We start from the raw sequence: 24,896 nt of genomic DNA, 5'->3' as shown, positions 1-24,896 counted from the left end.
GGACACAGAAAGTAATATTTTACTCATAGTTAACAGTGGTTAATGGAAGTTAAGGGGGGTTAATGGAAGGTAACGATGGTTGATGGAAGTTAATGGACATAGAAAGTAATATTTTACTCATAGTTAACAGTGGTTAATGGAAGTTAACGGGGGTTAATGGAAGGTAACGATGGTTAATGGAAGTTAACGGACATATCAAATAATATTTTACTCATAGTTAACAGTGGTTAATGGAAGTTAACGGGGGTTAATGGAAGGTAACGATGGTTAATGGAAGTTAATGGACACAGAAAGTAATATTTTACTCATAGTTAACAGTGGTTAATGGAAGTTAACGGGGGTTAATGGAAGGTAACGATGGTTAATGGAAGTTAATGGACACAGAAAGTAATATTTTACTCATAGTTAACAGTGGTTAATGAAGTTAACGGGGGTTAATGGAAGGTAACGATGGTTGATGGAAGTTAATGGACATAGAAAGTAATATTTTACTCATAGTTAACAGTGGTTAATGGAAGTTAATGGTGGTTAATGGAAGTTAATGGACATATAAAATAAAAATGTACCTTTAATCTTGGTTAATGGCAATTATGTGCATTTGAAATAATATTTGAATGGTGGTTAATGGAAGTTAATGGAAATATAAATATATGTTTCTTAAAGTTGTTAGTTTAAGGTGCAGCGACCAAAATAAAAGCTGTGAGTTAATGAAAGTTAATGGTTTCATATTTACATCTTTAGAGCAGTATATACATTTCAGAATGAGAATACCTTTATTAGAGGGGCCATTTACATTTTACTGGAAGCTAATATTTTGTCGGTCCATATTCATTTTGTGTTTTGATGATTTCCAGGAGCAGCGACCCGTAAGCCGGAGCCGGAGCAGGAGAAACAGAGCGACCACACGGTGAAGATCGCTGGAGCCATCGCTGGCATCCTGCTCTTCATCATCATCTTCCTCGGAGTCATCCTGCTAATGAACAAACGGTATGCGCACACACACACACACACACACACACACACACACACACACACACACACACACACACACACACACACACACACACACACACACGCACAAACATACATTTTCCTACCAAATACAGCATTTAAAACCTTAAACGTTTCTTTAAATATCCAATTGACTAATATTAGTGTTTAATTAATGTCTGTAAATGGTGGCTAATTCAAAGTAATTTATAATATTGCTTGTCACTTCAATAAAAGTCAATGGTTATTATTGGATCAAACCAGGAAACAAGTACATGTAAGTTAATGGATGCTAGTTCAGAGTAGTTTATGTTAGTAAATACTAGAACATAATTGTAAATGTTGTTTTCAATGGTAGTCAATGTTCATTTTGTACTCAAAATTGTATTGATAATATCACTGAATGGTGGCTTCAAAGTATTTTATGTTAATACCAGTGGGTTATTGTGTTAGAGGTTTTCAATGGTAGTTTATGATAATTATTGGTTTAATAATTGTGATATTAATGTAAGTCAATGGTTGTTAATAGTTATCAAACCAAATATATTGAATTGTGTCTATTAAAACTTAGTTTGATAGGTTTTACAGTTTAGTTTAGTACTGTAATACTGGTATTATTTTATGTTACATGTAGATAAGTGAAGTTACATCAAAGACACACACACACACACACACACACACACACACACACACACACACACACACACACACACACACACACACACACACACAGTTTCAGAGAGGATGAATAATGGAGCAGATTGCAGCGGTAATCACCATTAAACTATATGTGGACCGACTTTATTCTCGAACATCAAACACACAACCCCGCTGGGACACACACACACACACACACACACACACACACACACACACACACACACACACTCTTAAACACAGAGTAAAGCTTCTGTGTTTGGAGAACGTCGACGATAAGAGAGAAATTTAGATGAAAGAGCGTTTTATTCTTTGTTTTTTTATTCCAGAGTCGCCTCGAGCTGAATGGCTTCAGGCTACAGAGATGCACACACACACACACACACACACACACACACACACACACACACACACACACACACACACACACACACACACACACACACACACACACACACACACACACACACTTTAATGTGTGTGAGTTGGGGTGATGGCGCTCTGATCTCTCTAACAGATTCTAGAGAGAGAAAACGAGAGCGGCGGTTGTTCGGTCTCTAATGAGGGTTTTAATGTTGACGGGTGCGTTTGATTTCCACTCTGTGAGCAGACGGAGGTCAGACTCATTACAGCGGGAGTGAAACAGGAAGCTGCACGTTACCCCTCTGATTGGCTGCAGGGCGATGATCAGACGCTCTAACCACTTTCTCCTCACTGTCAGATCGAGTCTCTTTGTAGGACAGCGTGTTACAAACAGCTGGTGGAGGGATACGCAGCGCAGGGATACTAAGTGCTGCTGCGACAAGGTAGTGCTGAGGGTCAGAGAGTCCTTACGGGGATTAACCACATGTTCCTCTCTGGGGTTTTGGGTTTATACTTACAAATACAACTCCTGCACCTCCGTGGAAACAGCACAATGTAGAAGAAACCCAACAGTTGTTATTAGCACAGCAGAACAGGTATATTGCATCTAATCTTGAAAGTCTATTTTAGACTCGAAGGGAACAGGTAGGTAGATTGCTAGATAGGGGAAGAAGGTTGGTCCGTTGGTATGTAGGTAGGTAGTAAGTTGGGTAGGTAGTAAGTTGGGTAGGTAGTAAGTTGGGTAGGTAGTAAGTTGGGTAGGTAGTAAGGTAGTAAGTTGGGTAGGTAGTAAGTTGGGTAGGTAGTAAGGTAGTAAGTTGGGTAGTAGGTAAGTGGGTAGGTAGTAAGGTAGTAAGTTGGGTAGGTAGTAAGTTGGGTAGGTAGTAAGGTAGTAAGTTGGGTAGGTAGTAAGTTGGGTAGGTAGTAAGGTAGTAAGTTGGGTAGGTAGTAAGTTGGGTAGGTAGTAAGGTAGTAAGTTGGGTAGGTAGTAAGTTGGGTAGGTAGTAAGGTAGTAAGTTGGGTAGGTAGTAAGTTGGGTAGGTAGTAAGGTAGTAAGTTGGGTAGGTAGTAAGTTGGGTAGGTAGTAAGGTAGTAAGTTGGGTAGGTAGTAAGTTGGGTAGGTAGTAAGTTGGGTAGGTAGTAAGGTAGTAAGTTGGGTAGGTAGTAAGTTGGGTAGGTTGTAAGTTGGGTAGGTAGTAAGTTGGGTAGGTAGTAAGGTAGTAAGTTGGGTAGGTAGTAAGTTGGGTAGGTAGGTTGTAAGTTGGGTAGGTAGTATAAGTTGGGTAGGTAGTAAGTTGGGTAGGTTGTAAGTTGGGTAGGTTGTAAGTTGGGTAGGTAGTAAGTTGGGTAGGTAGTAAGTTGGGTAGGTAGTAAGTTGGGTAGGTAGTAAGTTAGGTAGGTAGTAAGTTGGGTAGGTAGTAAGGTAGTAAGTTGGGTAGGTTGTAAGTTGGGTAGGTAGTAAGTTGGGTAGGTAGTAAGTTGGGTAGGTAGTAAGGTAGTAAGTTGGGTAGGTAGTAAGTTGGGTAGGTAGTAAGTTGGGTAGGTAGTAAGTTGGGTAGGTAGTAAGTTAGGTAGGTAGTAAGTTGGGTAGGGTAGTAAGGTAGTAAGTTGGGTAGGTAGTAAGTTGGGTAGGTTGTAAGTTGGGTAGGTTGTAAGTTGGGTAGGTAGTAAGTTGGGTAGGTAGTAAGGTAGTAAGTTGGGTAGGTTGTAAGTTGGGTAGGTAGTAAGTTGGGTAGGTAGTAAGTTGGGTAGGTTGTAAGTTGGGTAGGTAGTAAGTTGGGTAGGTAGTAAGTTGGGTAGGTTGTAAGTTGGGTAGGTAGTAAGTTGAGTAGGTTGTAAGTTGGGTAGGTTGTAAGTTGGGTAGGTAGTAAGTTGGGTAGGTAGTAAGTTGGGTAGGTTGTAAGTTGGGTAGGTAGTAAGTTGAGTAGGTTGTAAGTTGGGTAGGTTGTAAGTTGGGTAGGTAGTAAGTTGGGTAGGTTGTAAGTTGGGTAGGTTGTAAGTTGGGTAGGTAGTAAGGTAGTAAGTTGGGTAGGTAGTAAGTTGGGTAGGTAGTAAGGTAGTAAGTTGGGTAGGTAGTAAGTTGGGTAGGTAGTAAGTTAGGTAGGTAGTAAGGTCATTAGTTGGGTAGGTTGTAAGTTGGGTAGGTTGTAAGTTGGGTAGGTAGTAAGTTGGGTAGGTAGTAAGTTGGGTAGGTAGTAAGTTAGGTAGGTAGTAAGGTCATTAGTTGGGTAGGTAGATTTTTAAGGATTTCAAAGGGCAGGGATGAGAGGTTAAAAATTCAAATGTAAGGTTACGGGACCAGAGTTTTAGGGTTCAGGTTTAAGGGTAAGGATTTAAGGGTAAGGAATCAGAGGTCAAAGAGTCAGGGATCAGAGGATCTAAAGGGCAAGATTCAGAGGTTTAATGTTGAAAACTAAGGGTCAGGGACCAAAGGTTTGAGGGTCAGGTTAAGTGATGTGAAGTTAGGGAGTCAGGTATGTAGGGGAATCATTTAGGTAGATATTGAAGAAGGTAGTTAAGCATGAAGGTAAAGTAGGTAGGTAGGGGTAAGTATCTTAAAGATCTTAAAGTTTGACAGCATCCAGTGTATTGAGAACTGTTGTGCCCGCCCCCCCTCCACACTTTGATTGACACATTGCACCAGCCAATCACGTGTCTCCTCTCCTCCACCTCCACGCATGATAATTTTATCTCATCTGTTCAGTTTTTACTCTCCGAGACATTAATCTGTGGTTTTCCTTTTTCTGTTTTTCTGTTTTTTCTTTCCCGTCATTCCATCCCTCCCTCTGCTCCCCACCACTCAGACGGAGAAATTATCACTCCTACACTTACTACCTGTGAGTAACCTAACCTGCACCTGCACCTAACATCTAACACCTGACCCTTAACCTCTGACCCTTAACCCCTTAACACCTGACCCCTGACCGTTAACCTGCACCTAACATCCTAACACCTGACCATTAACCTCTGATCCCTTAACCTCTGACCCTTAACCTGCACCTGACATCCTAACACCTGACCCTTAACCTGTGATCCCTTAACCCCTTAACCTCTCACCGTTAACCTTCACCTAACACCTGACCCTTGACCTCATAACACCTGACCCTTAACCTCTGACCGTTAACCTATTATCCCTTAACCACTGATCCCTTAACCTCTCATCCCTTAACCACTGACCCTTAACCTCTGATCCCTTAATCACTGACCCTTAACCCCTTAACCTATGATCCCTTAACATGCACCTAACATCAGCCAGTGTGTCCTGCCCCCCTTACCCTTTACCTTTGATCCCTGACCCTTACATCTTAAAACTCTGATCTCTGACCCTTAAACCTAAAACCCTCTGATCCCTTCCCCTTTAACATCTGATCCCTTCCCCTTTAACCTCTGATCCCTTCCCCTTTAACATCTGATCCCTTCCCCTTTAACATCTGATCCCTTCCCCTTTAACCCATCATCCCTGCCTGTAAAACCCTTAATACCTGAACCTTAAACCTCTGATCCCTTCCCCTTTAACCTCTGATCCCTGACCCTTAAAACTGACCCTTAAACTTCTGATCCCTTCCCCTTTAACCTTTGATCCCTTCCCTGTTAATCCCTGACTCTTAACCGGTAATTTCCTAAACGTCTTCTCCCTGACAGCATTATTTGCAAACCCCTGATCCCTGACCCCTGACCCTGCATCCCTCCACTAACCCTCACCACACATTGATTTGATGCCTGGGTGTGTGTGATGTTACCTGAAATGTCGCTGGATGTTTCAGATATTTTTCTCTGTGATCAGTTTTAGTTTTCATGAACTCGTCACTCGTCTGTCTGACTTCACTGCAGCGTGTTTAGCTTCAGGCGGCTCCTCTGTTTCTGGAGGAAGAGTTTTAGCTCCCCTGACCCGACTCCAACACGCCTCCAGGTGCCTCTTTCTTATTGGTTCAGCACCGAGTTTTCTGCTTCCTGTTGAAACTCTGAAAGTAAAAATAGAGAAACTCAGTCTTTGATCGATAAGTAGAGACGGAGCAGAGAAACCTGCAGGTATCTGCATCCGACGCCTCCTCAGGAGACAGGAAGCACATCCCCTCCTCCTCAGGTCAACGTGTGTGTGTGTGTGTGTGTGTGTGTGTGTGTGTGTGTGTGTGTGTGTGTGTGTGTGTGTGTGTGTGTGTGTGTGTGTGTGTGTGTGTGTGTGTGTGTGTGTGTGTGTGTGTGTGTGTGTGTGTGTGTGTGTGTGTGTGTGTGCTTTAAATCAACACATTAAACTGGTGCAGTGTGTATTGTCCTTAAGCGATCATATATGAGAAAACATAAATACATAACACTTTAGTTTGTACTTATTTTATATGTGTACCTTATAAAGTCTCTTTGCTTTTTTAGGGTTAGGGTCTTAAGAAAATATATAATATATATATATAGAAATTAGTTTCTATGAGCACCTTTCAACACAAGACAATTCAAAGTGCTCCACAGCTAACAAAAGAGCATTAAGATGTAGAAAGTCTTTAAAAAGCTTAAAATGCAAATAACCCTAGCTCAAAAGATAATACAGACAAAGACTAAAGTGGTGAATTTAGAAAATTAAAATCGCCAATATTCGATAAAGATACACTTAAATACTGTGTGGTAATAAGTCATACAAATATGAGAAAGAAACTGAAATGATTAAAATTACAAGGAAATAATTCAGAAAAAATCCTTTTCATATCAAAACATATTTTAAAAGAAACGCGGTGATTATATTCCCACGGCCAAAATAATATGGAGACACGGTCAGGTTTATGATCCTGATATACAGTGTGTGTGTGTGTGTGTGTGTGTGTGTGTGTGTGTGTGTGTGTGTGTGTGTGTGTGTGTGTGTGTGTGTGTGTGTATGAGTGTGTGAGCAGTGGAGCGGGGTTAATAGAATTAGCTGGCTGTAATAAACCTGTCTGATCAAATGATCGTTACAAGGAGAGACACACACACACACACACACACACACACACACACACGCGCACACACACACACACACACACACACACACACTGACATCCATTATCGCTAACAGCATTGTCCTGTCGCTCATTAGATTAGCATAGATTAGCCTTGACATGCATCTGTGTGTGTGTGTGTGTGTGTGTGTGTGTGTGTGTGTGTGTGTGTGTGTGTATGTGTGTGTGTGTGTTTGTGTGTGTGTGTGTGTGTGTGTATGTGTGTGTGTGTGTTTGTGTGTGTGTGTGTATGTGTGTGTGTGTGTGTGAGAGAGTGTTCATGTTAAGTGTTGCTAAATCAATCCAACCCCGACACCTCGCTTATGATGTCATGACACACACACACACACACACACACACACACACACACACACACACACACACACACACACACTCCTTTGAACTGGGATATGAAAACATATAATAGATGTTTTGCTGCAGTATTTACTGACGGAGGTTACCTGCTGCCCTTCATTCACTAATGGTGTGTGTGTGTGTGTGTGTGTGTGTGCGTGTGTGTGTGTGTGTGTGTCTGGTGTGTGTCAGAGGTCAGAACAGCTGATTGGAGTCAGAGGTGTCAGCTCTGCCGAACAGAGACACAAACAAACACAGTTAGAGACGATGAAAGGCTCCAAGGAAACTTTGATATTTTGATTTTGTTTAGAGACTCGTGACTCTGCTGACCTCTCCCTGCGGAGCTCCATTAAAGCGCTTTCTGAGGGAGTCGTGTTTGTTAGTTTGTCGGGGTGACGGCCGCTGAAGTTACTAACTGTAGAGGTTTTATTTAACATGTTTCCAGAGAGGGTTAGAGTTCAACTTACACCGTTGGCAGGCTGTTAACCTGTTAAGCACCAAGCCTGTTTTTCAGGTTTCAGGCTCGAAAATGACATGCCCAAAACAAATGACTACAACTTCACTTCTAAAACGGTTATATGAATAATTTCTTTTCTCAAAGCAAGGTTACATCTGTGAGTTGGATGTAGAAGTGTCAGAATCAATATAGATTTTTCTCAGTCAGAATCAATTCAGATGGAACGTAGTAAAAAAAGGTAAATTCTTACCTCCGCCTAAAGAAAAAACATTACTTATAGTGAAAACCACCCTTGAATGATGGGATGGTAGACTACAAGCTTTAGGAATCCAAACTATAACATATAATAAGTACCCTGTATCAAGATTGAGGCAAAACAAGTTAAATTTGACCTTTTTAGAGAGATTTAGCAAAAAGAAGTTCCAGGCGGAATAAGCTTTCGGCACATTTGGGTACATCTGGTTCCATCAGTGCCATTCGATCTTTTTCAGGTACCAGACTATAAAAATGATGTATTACATTGAATTATCACCATAGGTATTCATTCCATCCAAAGAAAAAAAATGAAAAGAAAAAAAATTAATAAAAAATAAATAATTTTTTTTTTAAAAGACCCGCCGACGGGGGCTTTGGGGCTTAACAGGTTAAACAACGTGGAGGCTTCATGCTGCTTTGCGTCTGTACGGAGGTTTTGGCAAAACATTTTTAGGTTAGCGCCTTTTTGTTGTTCTGCGTTGTTTTCTGGTGTTGTGTTCCTTTGTGGACGTTAAAGTCTTTTTTTTTTTCTGGATGATTCCTTGTTCGGTGATTCTTTGTCGACCATGTTTGCGTCTCTTTCTAGGTTTGCACCATTAAAAAAAAAATGTCAACATATATTTGTTGTTTTTTCAGTCTCGTTTTTGGACTTCTTGCTGTTTTGCGTGTCTTTGTGGCCATTTTTCACCTTTTTGTAATTTTGTGCTTTTTCAAATCTCTCTGTGGACGTTTGGCACCTTTTTAGTTTTTACCATGACTTCGTTGTTTTCGGAGGTTTTGCGGGTTTGTTGTTCTGCGTTGTTTTCTGGTGTTGTGTTCCTTTGTGGACGTTGAACTATTTTTGTTTTGTTTTACATTTTTATTGGGTTTTTTGTAGTTTAGCACATTTTTAGTTTGGGTGTTGCTGTTTTGTCTCTCGGTTTTACGCGATTTTGTTTTACGTGATTTTTGTAGTTTTTGTGTGATTTCTTGTTCGATGACTCTTTGGAGACCATTTTGCATCTCTTTCTAGTTTCGCACTTTTTTCTTATTTTTTTCACCGTATATTTGTCTCGTTTTTGGACTTCTATTATGTCTTTGTGTTTTGCACCTCTTGGTAGTTTTGGGTATCTCGTGTGACCATTTGCTCGTTTTATTCTACGTGTTTTTTATTGGCTGTTTCGCGCCCTTTGTTTTCTTTCGTTGTTGTATTTTATCGAGTTTCTTTCAATTTGCACCATTTTGTAATTTTGCGCCTGTTTTTACAAATGTTTTTAAACCATGAGTTAGTTGCGGTTTTGTTGTTTTGCGTTGTTCCTGTTTAGCGTCTCTTTGTGGACGTTTTGGGCTCTCTTTTAGCCTTTTGTTGTTTTGCGTTGTTTTCTTGTATTGTTGTTCTTTGTGGACGTTCAGTTCATTTTTGTTGTCTTGGTTATTGTCCATCTCGTTTTGGAGCTTTTTGTAGTTTAGCTTATCTTTTGTTTTGGGTGGTTGCAGTCTCGTCTCTCGGTTTTGCGCGTTTTAGTTTTTCGTTGTTTTTGTAGTTTTTTGCATCTTACTGTCGATGATTTCTTGTTCGATGATTTCTTGTAGACCATTTTTGCATCTCTTTCTAGTTTTGCACCTTTTTTCTTATTTTTTTTCACCATATATTTAGGCGCGTTCACACCGGAGTGCTTTTCCCGTTTAGTTCCGTTAGTGCCTGGAATTTTGCGTTCACACCAAAAAGAGAACTTAGTTCAGAGAACCTTTACCCCCATTTTTAGTCCCTGCTAGAGAGGTGGGACTATCCTGGGGGAAAAAGTGCCCCAGTTCTGATTGGCTGGGCGAATTGCAAACCACGCCCCGTACAACTCTGAAAAGTTTTGTGAAGCCGCCATTGTATTTGTGGCATTAGCATTATTAGCATTAGCATTAGCCCAGCGCACAAACGCAGAGAGAATAACTTATGGCAACACAAAAGAAAACATGGGAGCGGTGGAGATGAGGAGGTGTCGGCGTTCTGGCGATTTACTCTGAAGGCTTCAGTAGAAGCTGCTGGGAGTCCCAGCAGCTTCTACTGAAGCCTTCCCCAACTCCGGGGACTTCCGGCCGGGGACTCCGGGTGGCAGTATACGCCGTGAAGTGGTTTGCAGCCTGCCAGTAAACCCAAAGCAGAAGAAGAAGAAGTGACGTCAGCGGCTTCATTTGCGTAATCTTCCCCCAGGGACTTATTCCGGTGTGAACGCGATCGGCTCTTAGTTCCATGGGGGAACTAAGAGCTGGGAACTAAGTGCTGGGAACTAAGAGCTGGGAACTAAGAGCTGGGAACTAAGTGCTGGGGACTAAGAGCTGGGAACTAAGTGCTGGGAACTAAGTGCTGGGAACTAAGTGCTGGGGACTAAGAGCTGGGAAGTACGGTGTGAATGCGGTTAATGTTGTTGTTTTCGTCTATTTTTTGGACTTCTTGCTGTTTTGCTCATTGCGTGTCTTTGTGGACATTTTGTAATTTTGGGCCTTTTTACTGTTTTTTATTGTTGTTTATCTTCTTATTCTTAATCTTTTTACACATTTTTTAAACCTTGACTTAGTTGTTTTCCGTCTAGTTTTCAGAGGTTTCGGGGTTTAGTTGTTTTGCGTTGTTCATGTTCAGCGTCTCCTGTCCGTCGTCTCCTCTCTGCGGGTTTCATTATTATTTCCAGATGGAGAAACGTCTGAAAGCTGAATGTGTTTGTGTCAGGTCTGAATCAGAAACGCTGCAGGTCTGCTGAACCACAGAAGAAGAAAAGAGAGACATGAGGGGGAGGAGGGCATGCCTCGCCTCGGGCACACACACACACACACACACACACACACACACACACACACACACACACACACACACACACACACTGATGTCTTACTTTTCAGCTTGAAAGCCTTTTTAATATTTATTTATATATCAGTGTTTTTTTCATTTTCCATTTTCAGGTCAGGGTTAAACTTTGCACTGTGCGAGTGTATGTGTGTGTGTACGTGTGTGTGTACGTGTTTGTGTGTGTGTGTGTATTTGTGAGCAATCGGACAAATGGATGTTTTTTTTATTCACACACTCGGAATAGAAAGAGAGAACATAAATCGGGCTTTTAAAAACGGACAGAGTGTTTTTCTCTGTGTGTGTCCGTGCCTGCGTGCGTGCGTGCGTGCGTGCGTGCGTGCGTGCGTGCGTGCGTGCGTGCGTGCGTGCGTGCGTGCGTGCGTGCGTGCGCGCGCGTGCGTGCGTGTGTGTGTGTGTGTGTGTGTGTGTGTGTGTGTGTGTGTGTGTGTGTGTGTGTGTGTGTGTGTGTGTGTGTGTGTGTGTGTGTGTGTGAGATGAAGGTAAATGGACAGATGAGAGGATGAAAAGACGTTGTTTGTGTTTTAAAGATGTGCTTTCTTCCTCTGCAGCGGTTATACAAGAAATAAACGGACAAAAGACAGGAAGTAAGAAACATAAATAAATATATATATAGACAGAAAGCCATAGACGTATCAAAAGACATTATTGAATCCGTCTCAAGAGTGTGTAAAAAAAGACGAGATAAATTGTTCTTCGTCTGAAACTAACAATTATATTCATTATCAATAAATCTGATTATATTTTGGATTAATTTCCTACGGCACAAGTGTTTGAATGTCTTGTTTTCATTAGGAGATACTGTGTGTGTGTGTGTGTGTGTGTGTGTGTGTGTGTGTGTGTGTGTGTGTGTGTGTGTGTGTGTGTGTGTGTGTGTGTGAGTGTGAGAGAGAGATGTTTTATGGCTTTTATATTTAATAAGCAGCACTAATTTTGAAATTTACGACTGTAATTAAAGTAAAACGCTCACAGTCTGCAGTTTAGTTTCAGCTCATTAAAGGAACTCCAGCAGTCATACCACCTTAACACCTTAATGTGTAATATAATTAAACCCCCCCCTCGAACACCTTAATCTTTTTTAATGAGCGACGCCACCTTAAAAGCCTCACTCACACACCTTTAACTCAGAAATGACAGACAATATCATATTAACCGTCAACAACAAACCATCGTAATTGAGACATACAGTCTTTATAACTCCAGTTATTCCACCTTAAGTGCCACACAAATATATATAACGTGCTAATACCACCTTAAAATAATGAATAGCTTTGTGTGTGTGATTTAGAGAAATAAATAAACCCTCTTAAATCATGAACGTTCCACCTTAACTGAGTAATAGTTGTTATATCTCCTCATACCACCTTAACAGAGACCAATTCCACCTTAAACAGATTAAACCGGTACAATAAATGCCAATTATACCAACTTAAGTAATACAAAAACATATCATAGTCTTCTTATTCCACCTTAACTGCGAGGAAATACCTGACAAACTAGAAATACCACCTTAAAATGATTAACAGCCCTATTATATTAGATTTACAGTAAAAAATGAACCCTCTAAAATTGTAATCTTTCCATGTTTACTTACAAAATACATATTAAATCTGCTCACACCACCTTTAGAAAGATTTCACCTTAAAGAGTTTAAGTAACAATACCTACCACCTTAACCGAGAAATACAGTATGTATTATAATGCGATCATACTACCTTAAGAGACACGTTTAATACTAAGAAGACTTATTTATACCATACCACCTTAACAGTCACTAATTCCACCTTAAACAGATTAAACAGGTAACAATAACCCACCCATACCACCTTAACATATACCAATTCCACCTTAAACAGATTAAACATGTAACAATAACCCACCCATACCACCTTAACAGATACCAATTCCACCTTAAACAGATTAAACAGGTAACAATAACCCACCCATACCACCTTAACAGATACCAATTCCACCTTAAACAGATTAAACAGGTAACAATAACCCACCCATACCACCTTAACAGATACCAATTCCACCTTAAACAGATTAAACAGGTAACAATAACCCACCCATACCACCTTAACAGACACATACATTGTTTGCACTTATGAAATACCACCTTAAAACCAATAAGCAGGAGGTTGTAAACATTGCATACCAACTTACATTTTCACTATTTCTTTTTGTAATGCAGTTTAATTGAACGTCTCCTTTTGGTGATGCGTTCAGGGTCCACAGATTAACCCTGGAAACATTTAATCTTAACGACTATTAGGTTATTAAAAAAAACGGTCTGTTTTGTTTGTGTCTCTGCAGAAAGCTGGCGAAGAAGAGGAAGGAAACTCTGAGCTCCCGCCAGGAAATGACCCTGATGGTCAACAGCTCCCAATGCACGACCATGGTGGACACACACACACACACTCTGAACGGACGCAGTGAGTACACACACACACACACACACACACACACACACACACACACACACACACACACACACACACACACACACACACACACACACACACACACAGGTCAGGGTGTTTCATTTACAGAGATAACACATAGGGTGAGATCGAGAGATAGAGAGTAGAGACAGGAAAGCTTCAAATAAAAGACAGAAAAACAAAGTTGATAAAAGGACAAAATAGGAGAAATAACAAATGTGAGATACAGCGATAATAAAGTAAAATAAATAAGACAATTAAAGCGGGAACTAACTTAACATAAAGAATATTAAATGGGACCTATTCTGCTTATTTTCAGGTTGAATTCGACATTCGAAAACAAAAAATGTCAGAAAATCCTGAGAAATAGTTGCAAGATTTTGCCATAAATTGAAAATCTGAATCTAGAAAAAGACAATGCTAATATTCACAGAGAGAAGTCTGAATTTTTGGGATATATTTAGAGAAATAGTCCTCCTCTTCCTCCTCCTCTTCCTCCTGCTGTCCGTCACTCAGACCTTTAGCCATCTTTAATATTTCATTAGAGCCTCTCAGAGAATAATCTCACACACAGTGACTGCCGGTGATATGACCGAATGTTTTATCATGGAGTGACGGATGCTGTCACCGGGGGAGGGAGGGGGGGGGATGATGGGTGAGGAAGAGGAGGAGGGGGAGTCGACCTTCCCTCAGGCTGACCCCCCCCTTTAAGACGCTCTGATTTATCCTGCTTCAATATGCTCTTTATTCCATCTCTCTGCTCACAGGAATCAAAAGCATGAATTCCATTTGTCACAACTGGGATTTCTGACTTTCAGAGAGTCCTTGAATGCATCATGTGTCAGAGAAAATAAATACATTTAAAAAATGTTTTTTCAGAACATTTTACACATTTTTCAGGAAATATTAAATATTCTTCTGCTCTTTGTCCAGCTGTGTCCTCTCCGTCCTCCTTCACCCTGAAGACAAACACCATCAGCACCACCGTGCCCAACTCATACTACCCAGGTAACACACACACACACACACACACACACGCACGCACGCACGCACGCACACCACACACACACACACACACACACACACACACACACACACACACACAGACACACACACACACACACACACACACACACACACACACACACACACACACACACACACACACAGACACACACACACACACACACACACACACACACACACACACACACACACACACACACCACACACACACACACACACACACACACACACACACACACACACACACACACACACCACACACACACAGACACACACAACACACACACACACACACACACACACACACACACACACAGCAGAAAAGCTGACTTTCTTTCTTCCTTTCTTTTTCTTTTTCTTTTTGTCTCTCTGTCTCTCTCTCTCTCTCTGTCTCTCTATCTATCTGTCTGTCTCTCTCTCTCTTTACCTGTCTCTCTATCTCTCTATCTATCTGTCTGCCTGTCTCTCTCTCTCTTCACCTGTCTGTCTCTCCGCTGCTTCGTCCTGACGGCAGATCCCTTCGTGCCGACGGCCATCCTGGGTGAGACACTTTTTCCTTTTCTCTTAACAGCCTGCTCAGGTAGACAGACAGGAAGTAGACAGACAGACAGTCAGGTGAGGAGAGAGAGACAGGTGAGGAGAGAGAGACAGGTGAGGAGAGACAGACAGGTGAGAGGATGGAGAGAATGAGAGAGAGAGAGTGATATTTGGCTTCCATCCATCCCTGCTTGCTTTTATTTATTTTTTATTTGATTTATTATTATTATATATTTTCCCCTTTTTAATTTATTAATGATTAGTTTTTTTTACTTAAAATTTGATATTAAATTAGTTATTTTCTTTATTATTAATTTTATTATGATTATTAAACTAATTTGTCCTTTTTTTATGTTTGATTTTCTCTTTGGTTATTAACCTGTTTATTTCGGGGCTTGTTTGTTGTTTGATTTTGAAAAAACGACGGTGGGCTTCACTCCATCCCCGCTTCACAACATTCCTGCGTGTCGTGTTGACGTCACGTCTGTGTGTGACCTCCGACCTCTGACCTCTGCATGGACACAACACTGGACTGTGGGGGAGGACAAAACATTACAAAACAATACAAAACAAATAAAAACCATCAATAGAAAATCAAGATAGCATGCTAAGCTAACTAGCCTCCGTGGTCCATTCAGTATATCTGTGACCGGCTGCATTTAGCATATTAAGTAGCTAGTTAGTAGGTTAGGTTTCCCTTAATAATGTACCTTGGAAATACTTTAAAAGAGTCTACCAATCCTCTTCTTAGTATATTTAATTAAATACCCGACTTAAAACCATAACAAAGCACGCTAAGGCCAATTTTTCTATATATATATTTCGTTTTTTGTCCGTTAAACAGCAGGATTTGTTGCGTTTTTTCTCGCTACGCACTTCGTTTCGTGTTAAAAAATCTAAAATATGCAATCTTCTTTAACTTCCTAACAAACCAATACATCTCTGTCTCCATTTATAATCAGTATACAGACATGTTATACAAATATTGATGACCCATTGTTCCTAAAAACACCAATCATACTAAGAATGTACCGCTTGTCCGACTGCCCATTTGTGCGACTACCAGAAAATAATGAGACATTTTTCAAAAGAGTTTCACAACATTTTGACTTTTCAGAATTTCTTTGGAAATATTTTGTCGTAAACATCCTCATAATAACCTCTAGTGTTTAGTGAGGTCTCTATAACGTTATTTTTTTAAAGTTTCCACATGATTGAGGAACATTATCAATGGGTTTCCCGAAGAGTCTTTCCATACATTTATTTTTTTGGACGGGCCTTCAGAATAGAAGTAGTCTTTTCAGGAAAATGGGCAGTCGGACGAATGGGCAGTCGGATCATTTTGGGGGTTGCAGTCGTATTCGCAGTCTCCTTCCAATTTAGGCTAAACTCGGAAGCTAACCGTTACCCTAAATGTGCAGCTAGGCTAGTTTAACGTCCAAGTCGAAGGCGGGGGAAATCAAAACTGTCGCATAAATTCCTGTTTCTCCTCTCTCCTCAGGCGAGCTAAGGGATGCTAGCCGAGGCTACGAGTCCTACAGGCTAGTGTACAGTTAGCCAGGTTAGCTTAGCCACCAGCTGTTCAAATAGAGCAGTGCTAGGAGCTACTTCCTGTTTGATTCATGCTAGCTGTGTGTAGCCCAGGCTAAAGCTAAAGTTGTTGCTTAAACCCTGTCTCCTCTCTCTTCTTCTTCTATCTCTCTCTGTGTAAAGTGCCCATTAATGGTAAGTTGCTAAATTTGGGGCTAAGGGGGGGCTCATGTTGGGGGGGTCACCACTGCGCATGAACCCCCGCTGTGATGTCATCAGTTAGCCTCATTCACACCCAATCACCTCCCACCATTTCACCTCCGACCAATCAGGTGTCAGCCCCGCCCACCTCCCTCTCTATCTGATTGTTTTTTTTCGTTGTTGTGGTCGTTCTCCGCCGTCCAATCACAATCCGCTGCCTCCACCTCCATCTCCATCACATCTCCTCCATGATTGGTTGGGCTGTTTGGGATAGAGAGCTTCTGATTGGTCAGTCAGCCCCAGGCTAGCCAATAAGAGCAGAGAGAGACAGAGTAGAGGAAGTGATGTTAAAAATGTTGGTCAGAGTCCTGGACGTGTTTCGGTCGGTTTGTTTTGTTCCCGGACTCTGACCTCTGCTCTTTCCACACTGCAGCAACAAGACCCTGGACCACAACAAGATCAATACCTCGCTGTATGGGTCCGGACCAGTACCTCGCTGTATGGGTCCGGACCAGTACCTCGCTGTATGGGTCCGGACCAGTACCTCGCTGTATGGGTCCGGACCAGTACTGACCCTAGAACGGCAATTATAGAAAAATAATCGCCATATATCTCAATAACCGTTAAAGCCATTTCCCGTCTGTCATCTGGAGATTTGCTGCTTCTCACTCGTTTAAATCAAATTAAAGTGAATATATTTGGACTTTTAAAGACCGTCGACTTTCAGACACAAGCTCCTTTTTGTTTTATTGATTTCTGTTCCTTAGTTTCTGCAGCAGTGTGAAAAGAAAGCAGAGCCAATCACCAATCCTCCCTCCCGTCATGTGATTGGACGTCACGTGTCACATGTCTGTGTTGTGGACCAAATAATCTTTATACTATCATTTAAATTACAAATTGTTGTTGATTTCTACTTATTGTTATTTATTATTTATTTATCATTATTATTTCTATATATTTTCCCTTTTTAATGAATGGATTATTTATTTTTTTAATTTAAAATAAAATATTAAATTATTGTTTTCTATTTTGATTATTATTATTTATATTTTCCCCATTTGTGTTGGTTATTATTTTCTCTCTTTTTCTATCTTATTGGTTATTAACCTGTTTATTTTATTTATCTCGGGGCTTGATTGTTGTCCAACCTGAGAGTGAGTCTGCCACCTGTCACTTCTCATCCCTGCATCACATAGTGTTACTGTTACCTGTGTTATGGACCAAATCATGTTTATAATATAATGTTTATCACAAGAATAAAATAGTTTATCTTGATTTGTATTTATTTATCATTATTATTATTGTTTAATATTTTCCATGCCATCCGTCACGCGTCATCCCTGCATATATGTTCTCTGTTCCTGTTACCTGTGCACAGACTACATCCTCAGTGTGATGACCTCCCTCTTCTTATCTTATCTTACTGACCTGGCCCTTAGCATGGCTCTTAAATGTGTACATGACTTGCCACTTGTAACATCTTGACTTGGGACTTGTTATACCTGATTCTGGTCTTATTGGTAAAAACCTGCCCCTTAGCATGGGTCTTACATTTCCACATGATTTGGGACTCGTAGCATCTTGAATTGGGACGTGTTCATCCTGATTTTGGACCTGATTTTTGGTCCTTAACGTAGCTCTTAAATTAGTACATGACTTGGGACTTGTCGGTCCTCAAACGGTCTTGACTCAAATCCTAACCAAGGACTTGTTAGTCTTGGTTTTGCACTTTACCTGGGACTTGTCTTGGGACTTGACTTTGGCATGACTTAAATCTTAACCTACGATTTGATGGTCTTAGATTAGCACTTAACCTGGGACTTGTTATACCTGATTCTGGTCTTATTGGTCAAAACCTGCCCCTTAGCATGGCTCTTAAATGTGCACATGACTTGGGACTTGTAGGATCTCACTAAGATCCTGTCTTGGGACTTGACTTTGGTCCTTGTTATGTTCTCTTGTCTGCAGACGACAGCCACACGATGACCAGTGAGACCAGCAGCCTGGTTCAGTCTCACTATAAGCAGCGTGAGTCAGAGAGAGAGGCGTTGCCCTATCAGACGGGACAGCTGCACCCCGCCATCAGGGTGGCTGACCTCCTGCAGCACATCACTCAGATGAAGTGTGCCGAGGGGTACGGCTTTAAAGAGGAGTACGAGGTGAGCACACCCACACACACACACACACACACACACACACACACACACACACACACACACAAATCATGAAATATCTGCCGAAAAGTCTATAACAAATAATAATAATACAATTATATAAAAGATTACGCGGGCTCGATATATAAAACATTTTTTTACACAGCAACAATTTTGAAAAATGTGCAACCCATTCATTTTGTCTTTCAAATCATCACTGCATTAGATACAATATTAAGTGTGATGGCAGTTTCAGCCAATCACAACCAGCGACATCAGATATATTAAAATGAGCCAATCAGAACGCAGGATACAACTTTGTCAACGAACAATAATTATTATAAATACACACAAAACACAATTTTTTGTTTTGTAAATGTCAGAAAACAGTGCAAACAGAAACTGGTGCATCACTTGTGAATTATCAGTTAATCAATGGATCGTTACAGCATGAAGCAGCAGGAGAAGACACACACTGATAATGTTCAATAACAGCAGCAGCAGCGTGTGTGTGTGTGTGTGTTCGTGTGTGTGTGCTCCACATGTTTACCCATTTTCATCAGTAGAAACTTACTAATGGATGTTACTTACCTACACACACACAGACACACACACACTCACGGACATACATTATAGATCTTCCCTCCAGCTAATGGGCCAAAACAGGGAATGCCGTGTGTGTGTGTGTGTGTGTGTGTGTGTGTGTGTGTGTGTGTGTGTGTGTGTGTGTGTGTGTGTGTGTGTGTGTGTGTGTGTGTGTGTGTGTGTGTGTGTGTGTGTGCTCAGGTCTGCTTGTGGGCTGCCCTCAGGGCTAATCCATTATATATACTGAGTACACACACACACATACATACACACACACACACACACACATACACACACACACACACACACACACACACACATACACACACACACACACACACACACACACACACATACACACACACACACACACACATACTCAGAGTATTTTCACCCTCCATTTGCAGAAAGTTAGCGGTGAGGAGTTCTTCTGTCTGTCTGTATATATATATATATATACAGACATATATATATATCATAAATGCAATTGGTCCTACGATAGACCGTACTGTACAACTAGACAATTAGGAACACTTATTATCACTGTGTCTTTGAACAACATTTATATTAAATTAGAGAGTTTTTTTTAACGTAAACCTCTAGTTTTCATTAGCATTAGCTTGAATGAAGTGGACGTTCATTAGCATTAGCTTGAATGAAGTGGACGTTCATTAGCATGAGCATTAGCTTGAATGAAGTGGACGTTCATTAGCATTAGCTTGAATGAAGTGGACGTTCATTAGCATGAGCATTAGCATGAATGAAGTGGACGTAAACAACAGCCTCTTTAACCACATGGCATTGTTTATTGCCACAAAAAACATATATAACTTGGATGCTAATTGGTCTTGTTCCGTAGATCTTGATTGGTAAATCACAGTATCATCAAATGCTAACATGTAGACGTACTTGATAAACAGCAATATATATATATATATATATATATATATATATATATATACAATCATATCTATTTCAATATATTATGGATAGACTCCTACTGAATCAATAGCAACACTACATTTTGTCTCCGTTATCATGCCATTGCCAGTTTTAATAGTAAAACGTTAGCTAGCATTCAACCCAGTCTCACGGCATTTCGTGTTATTAGTCACGAAATTAATTTAATCTATTGATTCGTGTTCAGCAACACGATTTTCACCTTTTTTTTCGTGTCACACAGAACGATTTTAAATGCAATGTATTTCTATTGGTAGTATGTTTCGTGCCTGCAACACGTCTTTTTGTCCGGTCGGGTCTTGGAAGACCAGAAGCTGTGTGGTTCATAAAAACATGTTCTTACTCAATATCTTACCCTAAGCCTAACCCTATCCCTTTTATTTTAAATTGTATAATGTCTGAGTTTTTTTGCCGTCAGTGAGGAAAAGAAATGTCTCAGAGCCTCAGAATACTGACATCTGTATTTTATGTCATCTTTTTTTCCTTCTAATTTGTTATTATTTACATTGCTTTTAAAATCGTTTTGTGTGACAGGAAAAAAATGGCGAAATCGACGATTAATTTCGTGACTATAACACCAAATGCCGTGAGACGGTGTTGTAGCATCAGCATGAATAAAGAGGACCCTTTATCTTGTTAGAGTTATAAAACACGAGGCGGATCAGAAACACACTGATGAGCCGCTTGAGTTGAGAATATCTGAATGTTTGTCCAGGTTTGTGTAATCTAACTACACTTATTTGTCTTTATTATATTACATGAATGTTTAATAACCTTTGTGGAGGAATGAGCGGCTCATCCTTCAAAGTCATTCATTATTAAAGCGCAGCACTTATTAATATCTATAGGAGAGGATTAGAGCCACATGAATATTAATGCCATGCTATGATTTTATTAGCGGGGTTTCTTTAAGTAATTTGTGGAAATAAGTCTAAATTCTTTGTCTTCTAACTGTATTTAAAGTCTTTGTGCCTGATTGCTGGTGTTAGCGTAGATGTTTAACGAGCATTATCTCCCTCCATGCTTCCCCTTTACTAATTAATCTGATTGGACAGCTTAACGAGGTAAGACGCCTTCTTGGTTTTTCAATCCTGTTTCTTTGTTAACGAGATTAGTGACTAGCCCAACACAAACATTAGCACTGTAGCTGTTAGCGTAGCATCACTGAGCCTCAGTTTGTATTAGCATTACGTAGGAGTCTTTAAGGGGAAAACACCTGGTGATTTTTGACAAACCTTGAAAACTTCCTGCTCCTCTGAAGATGTATTATATTTAAAGAAGCAGGAAGTGATTTGTAGATATAGTGTAGCATTAATGCTAATACAAGAGGCTCACCTGGACTCCTTAAAAACTCCAGATCTCTTCCGGGTTAGCGTGCGTCTGCAGAACAAACAAACAACGGCAATTATTATGAATTTTATAATTGTATTGAGCAGGACGCAACACTGCCGGGAAATTCTGAATTTTTTCAAAAGGAGTCTGGAGGGTCACTGTGTTTCTGATTTCACTTCCTGTCGCTAATAGAGCTAGCATTAGATAGCATGTGTGTTTCACCAGAAGTTGTTTGTCTGATGGATCAATAGAGTTTGTGTTGAATTAACTTTTTTGTATGAAACTCTATTGATCCAAACACAGAGAGACTGAGGAATGGATGTTCATGTTTGTTATGGTAACGTACAGACAAAACTAAATAGATAAGAAACAACATACTCAGGTCATTGTCCAATAATCAAGCCCTATTGTTTTTTGGGGGAAGACCATAAAACTACCCAAATAAAAGAACAAAAATAGCCCAAAGAAATGTGGTCCAATCGCCCAAACTAACCCTCCGTAAATTGTTATTTAATCTGTTTGATTTCCACTTTTCCTCATTATATCTCACTTTGAATTACTGAGTTAGCTAAAGCTTCAAATATGATGTTAAAACATGAATAGATCCTTCTTAATATATAAATAAAAAGACCCAAAAACACTAATAATCTAAGACATAATCCACTGCAGAAGGTAAACAGAAATGAAGTAGACTTCCAATGATGTGTTCAGGTGCTCCTCAGGAGTTCATGAGCGAATGAAGACAGTGTGTTCGAGGTTAGAAGACATGACCTTCACAATCACTGATGGAGGTTGTTGGTGGTTTCAGGGAACGGCTAACACACACACACACACACACACACACACACACACACACACACACACACACACACACACACACACACACACACACACACACACACACACACACACACACACACACACACAAACACACACAGTCGAGTCATTTGTCCATTTCTTCCTTTAAGTCCTTTAGGAAAAAATATGTCCTTTTGTCCATTGCTGTCAATCATTTAGAGCTGAGTGAGTGTGTGTGTGTGTGTTTTTGTGTGTGTTTCAGTGTGTGTGTCTGTGTGTGCGTGACATAGCTCACCTCTCAGTTTGATGGATGTTTGAAGCTCTTGCTGCTGTCACACACACACACACACACACACACACACACACACACTGTCTGCAGGCGTTTTAATGAGCGACCCAGGAAATATGCCGTGGATCAAAGTGTGTGTGTGTGTGTGTGTGTGTGTGTGTGTGTGTGTGTGTGTGTGTGTGTGTGTGTGTGCTGCTTCATGACACTCAGCCGTTATGATACATAAAGAGATCCAATGTTTATCAAGACGATACAGAGACACATTTTATGGGAACACACTTTCCATTTTAACGGCTGCAAAAAGACAGAAAACTTCAATGATTGATCCAAAGAGGATTGTGATATGTTGATCCAGTTGGACAGTGATATAAAGATGAAGTATTCCTGTGTTTCTTCAGAGGTAAAAGTGTCGTCTCAGCACGGAGATATTTTCTGTGTTTAGACGCTCCTCTCTGAGCCCCGCTCTCATAATTGGACTTAATAATCGAGCACAGAGCACTTCCTGTGAGATCCGCTGCATAATTCATGGATCCTTCACACGGTTTCATCACTCGCTGTAAAATAATCTCTTCCTTTTTTCTACTTCAGAGTTTCTTCGAGGGCCAGTCGGCTCCTTGGGATTCGGCCAAAAAGGACGAAAACCGCATGAAGAACCGCTACGGAAACATCATCGCCTGTACGTACCAATCACTGATACTCAGATATAGACCCGGGTCAGGGGATATGAAACTCAGGTACCAGCTGACCAACCAGGAGACCAATTAGGTACCAGCTGACCAACCAGGAGACCAATTAGGTACCAGCTGACCAACCAGGAGACCAATTAGGTACCAGCTGACCAACCAGGAGACCAATTAGGTACCAGCTGACCAACCAGGAGACCAATTAGGTACCAGCTGACCAACCAGGAGACCAATTAGGTACCAGCTGACCAACCAGGAGACCAATTAGGTACCAGCTGACCAACCAGGAGACCAATTAGGTACCAGCTGACCAATCAGGAGACCAATTAGGTACCAGCTGACCAACCAGGAGACCAATTAGGTACCAGCTGACCAACCAGGAGACCAATTAGGTATCAGCTGACCAACCAGGAGACCAATTAGGTACCAGCTGACCAACCAGGAGACCAATTAGGTACCAGCTGAAACTGTCTGTGTAAATGTAGCATCAGTAGAATCAGGTATTTATATATATATATATATTATAATCAGGGTGCGACAGAACTTGGGTCTTTACTTGGGACTTGTTTGTCCTGATTCTGGTCTTATTGGTCAAAACCTGCCCCTTAGCATGGGTCTTACATTTGCACATGACTTGGGACTTGTAGCTTCTTGACTTGGGACTTGTTAATCCTGATTTTTGATCTGATTTTGGTCCTTATAACGTGGCTCTTAAATGTGCAAATGACTCGTGGGACTTGTAGGCCCTCAAACGGTCTTGACTCAAATCCTAACCAAGGACTTGTTTGTCTTGGTTTTGCACTTTGATCCTTACCTGGGACTTGACTAGAGACTTGATTGAGACCTGACTTTGGACTTGCAGGTCAAGATCCTGTTCTTTAAAATGTGACTTTTTGGTTTTGACTTTGAACATGACTTGTAGGCCTTCACTAGGGTATTGATCTGGGGCTTGACTTCAAACTCAACCAACGACTTGATGGTCTTAGATTGGCCCTTAACCTGGGACTAGTTAGTCTTGGTTTTGCAGTTATTTTAAGACTTGTTGGTCCTGGTTTAATAAGTCTGGTTTATTATTGATAAAGTAAAGAAACCAAACCCTCATACAGTCCCCTTCCTTACAGTTCTTATTTTAATATAAGGATGTTTTAAGCCAGGTATTTATTATTTATTGATACCACCCTGTGTATATTAGAATCATTTTATTTATGAATGCGTCAAACTAAAGGTTTATAAATAAATGTGTTGAGTAATGAGAGAGGGACATAATTAGCTTTGTTTATTTATGTTTTTACTGATATTAAATATATGTAATTATATTTAATGTAATCATATATAATGTAATAAAGTGGTTATTAATGTATGATTACATAGTTTATTTATTCAACAGAAGCTAATTATATGTGATTATTTTCCAATTATAACTGTGTGTCTGTGTGTGTGTGTGTCTCTCTTTGTGTGTGTTTCTGTGTGTGTGTGTTTCTGTGTGTG

General features: G+C 40.5%; 1 protein-coding gene across 10 annotated transcripts in view; it reads left to right on the top strand.

Moving 5' to 3' along the window:
- The window catches only part of LOC117496402 (receptor-type tyrosine-protein phosphatase mu-like), a 122,919-nt gene that overhangs the window by 83,695 nt on the left and 14,328 nt on the right, over positions 1-24,896 (top strand). For 2 of the 10 annotated variants that reach the window (XM_034148058.1, XM_034148053.1), the window contains 8 exons: positions 855-987; positions 4,815-4,847; positions 11,422-11,457; positions 13,187-13,305; positions 14,248-14,322; positions 14,855-14,881; positions 18,577-18,767; positions 23,314-23,401. In XM_034148058.1, the coding sequence (XP_034003949.1) occupies positions 855-987; positions 4,815-4,847; positions 11,422-11,457; positions 13,187-13,305; positions 14,248-14,322; positions 14,855-14,881; positions 18,577-18,767; positions 23,314-23,401 (702 nt within the window). The remainder of the gene's footprint in view (positions 1-854; positions 988-4,814; positions 4,848-11,421; positions 11,458-13,186; positions 13,306-14,247; positions 14,323-14,854; positions 14,882-18,576; positions 18,768-23,313; positions 23,402-24,896) is intronic. The other 8 variants (XM_034148060.1, XM_034148056.1, XM_034148061.1 and 5 more) reach the window with 5 other exon arrangements.

This window comes from Trematomus bernacchii, unplaced genomic scaffold (assembly GCF_902827165.1).
Source record: "Trematomus bernacchii unplaced genomic scaffold, fTreBer1.1, whole genome shotgun sequence".
Taxonomy (NCBI): Eukaryota; Metazoa; Chordata; class Actinopteri; order Perciformes; family Nototheniidae; genus Trematomus; species Trematomus bernacchii.
Note: the sequence above shows the minus strand (reverse complement) of the source record. Positions and strands in the feature narration are given on the sequence as shown.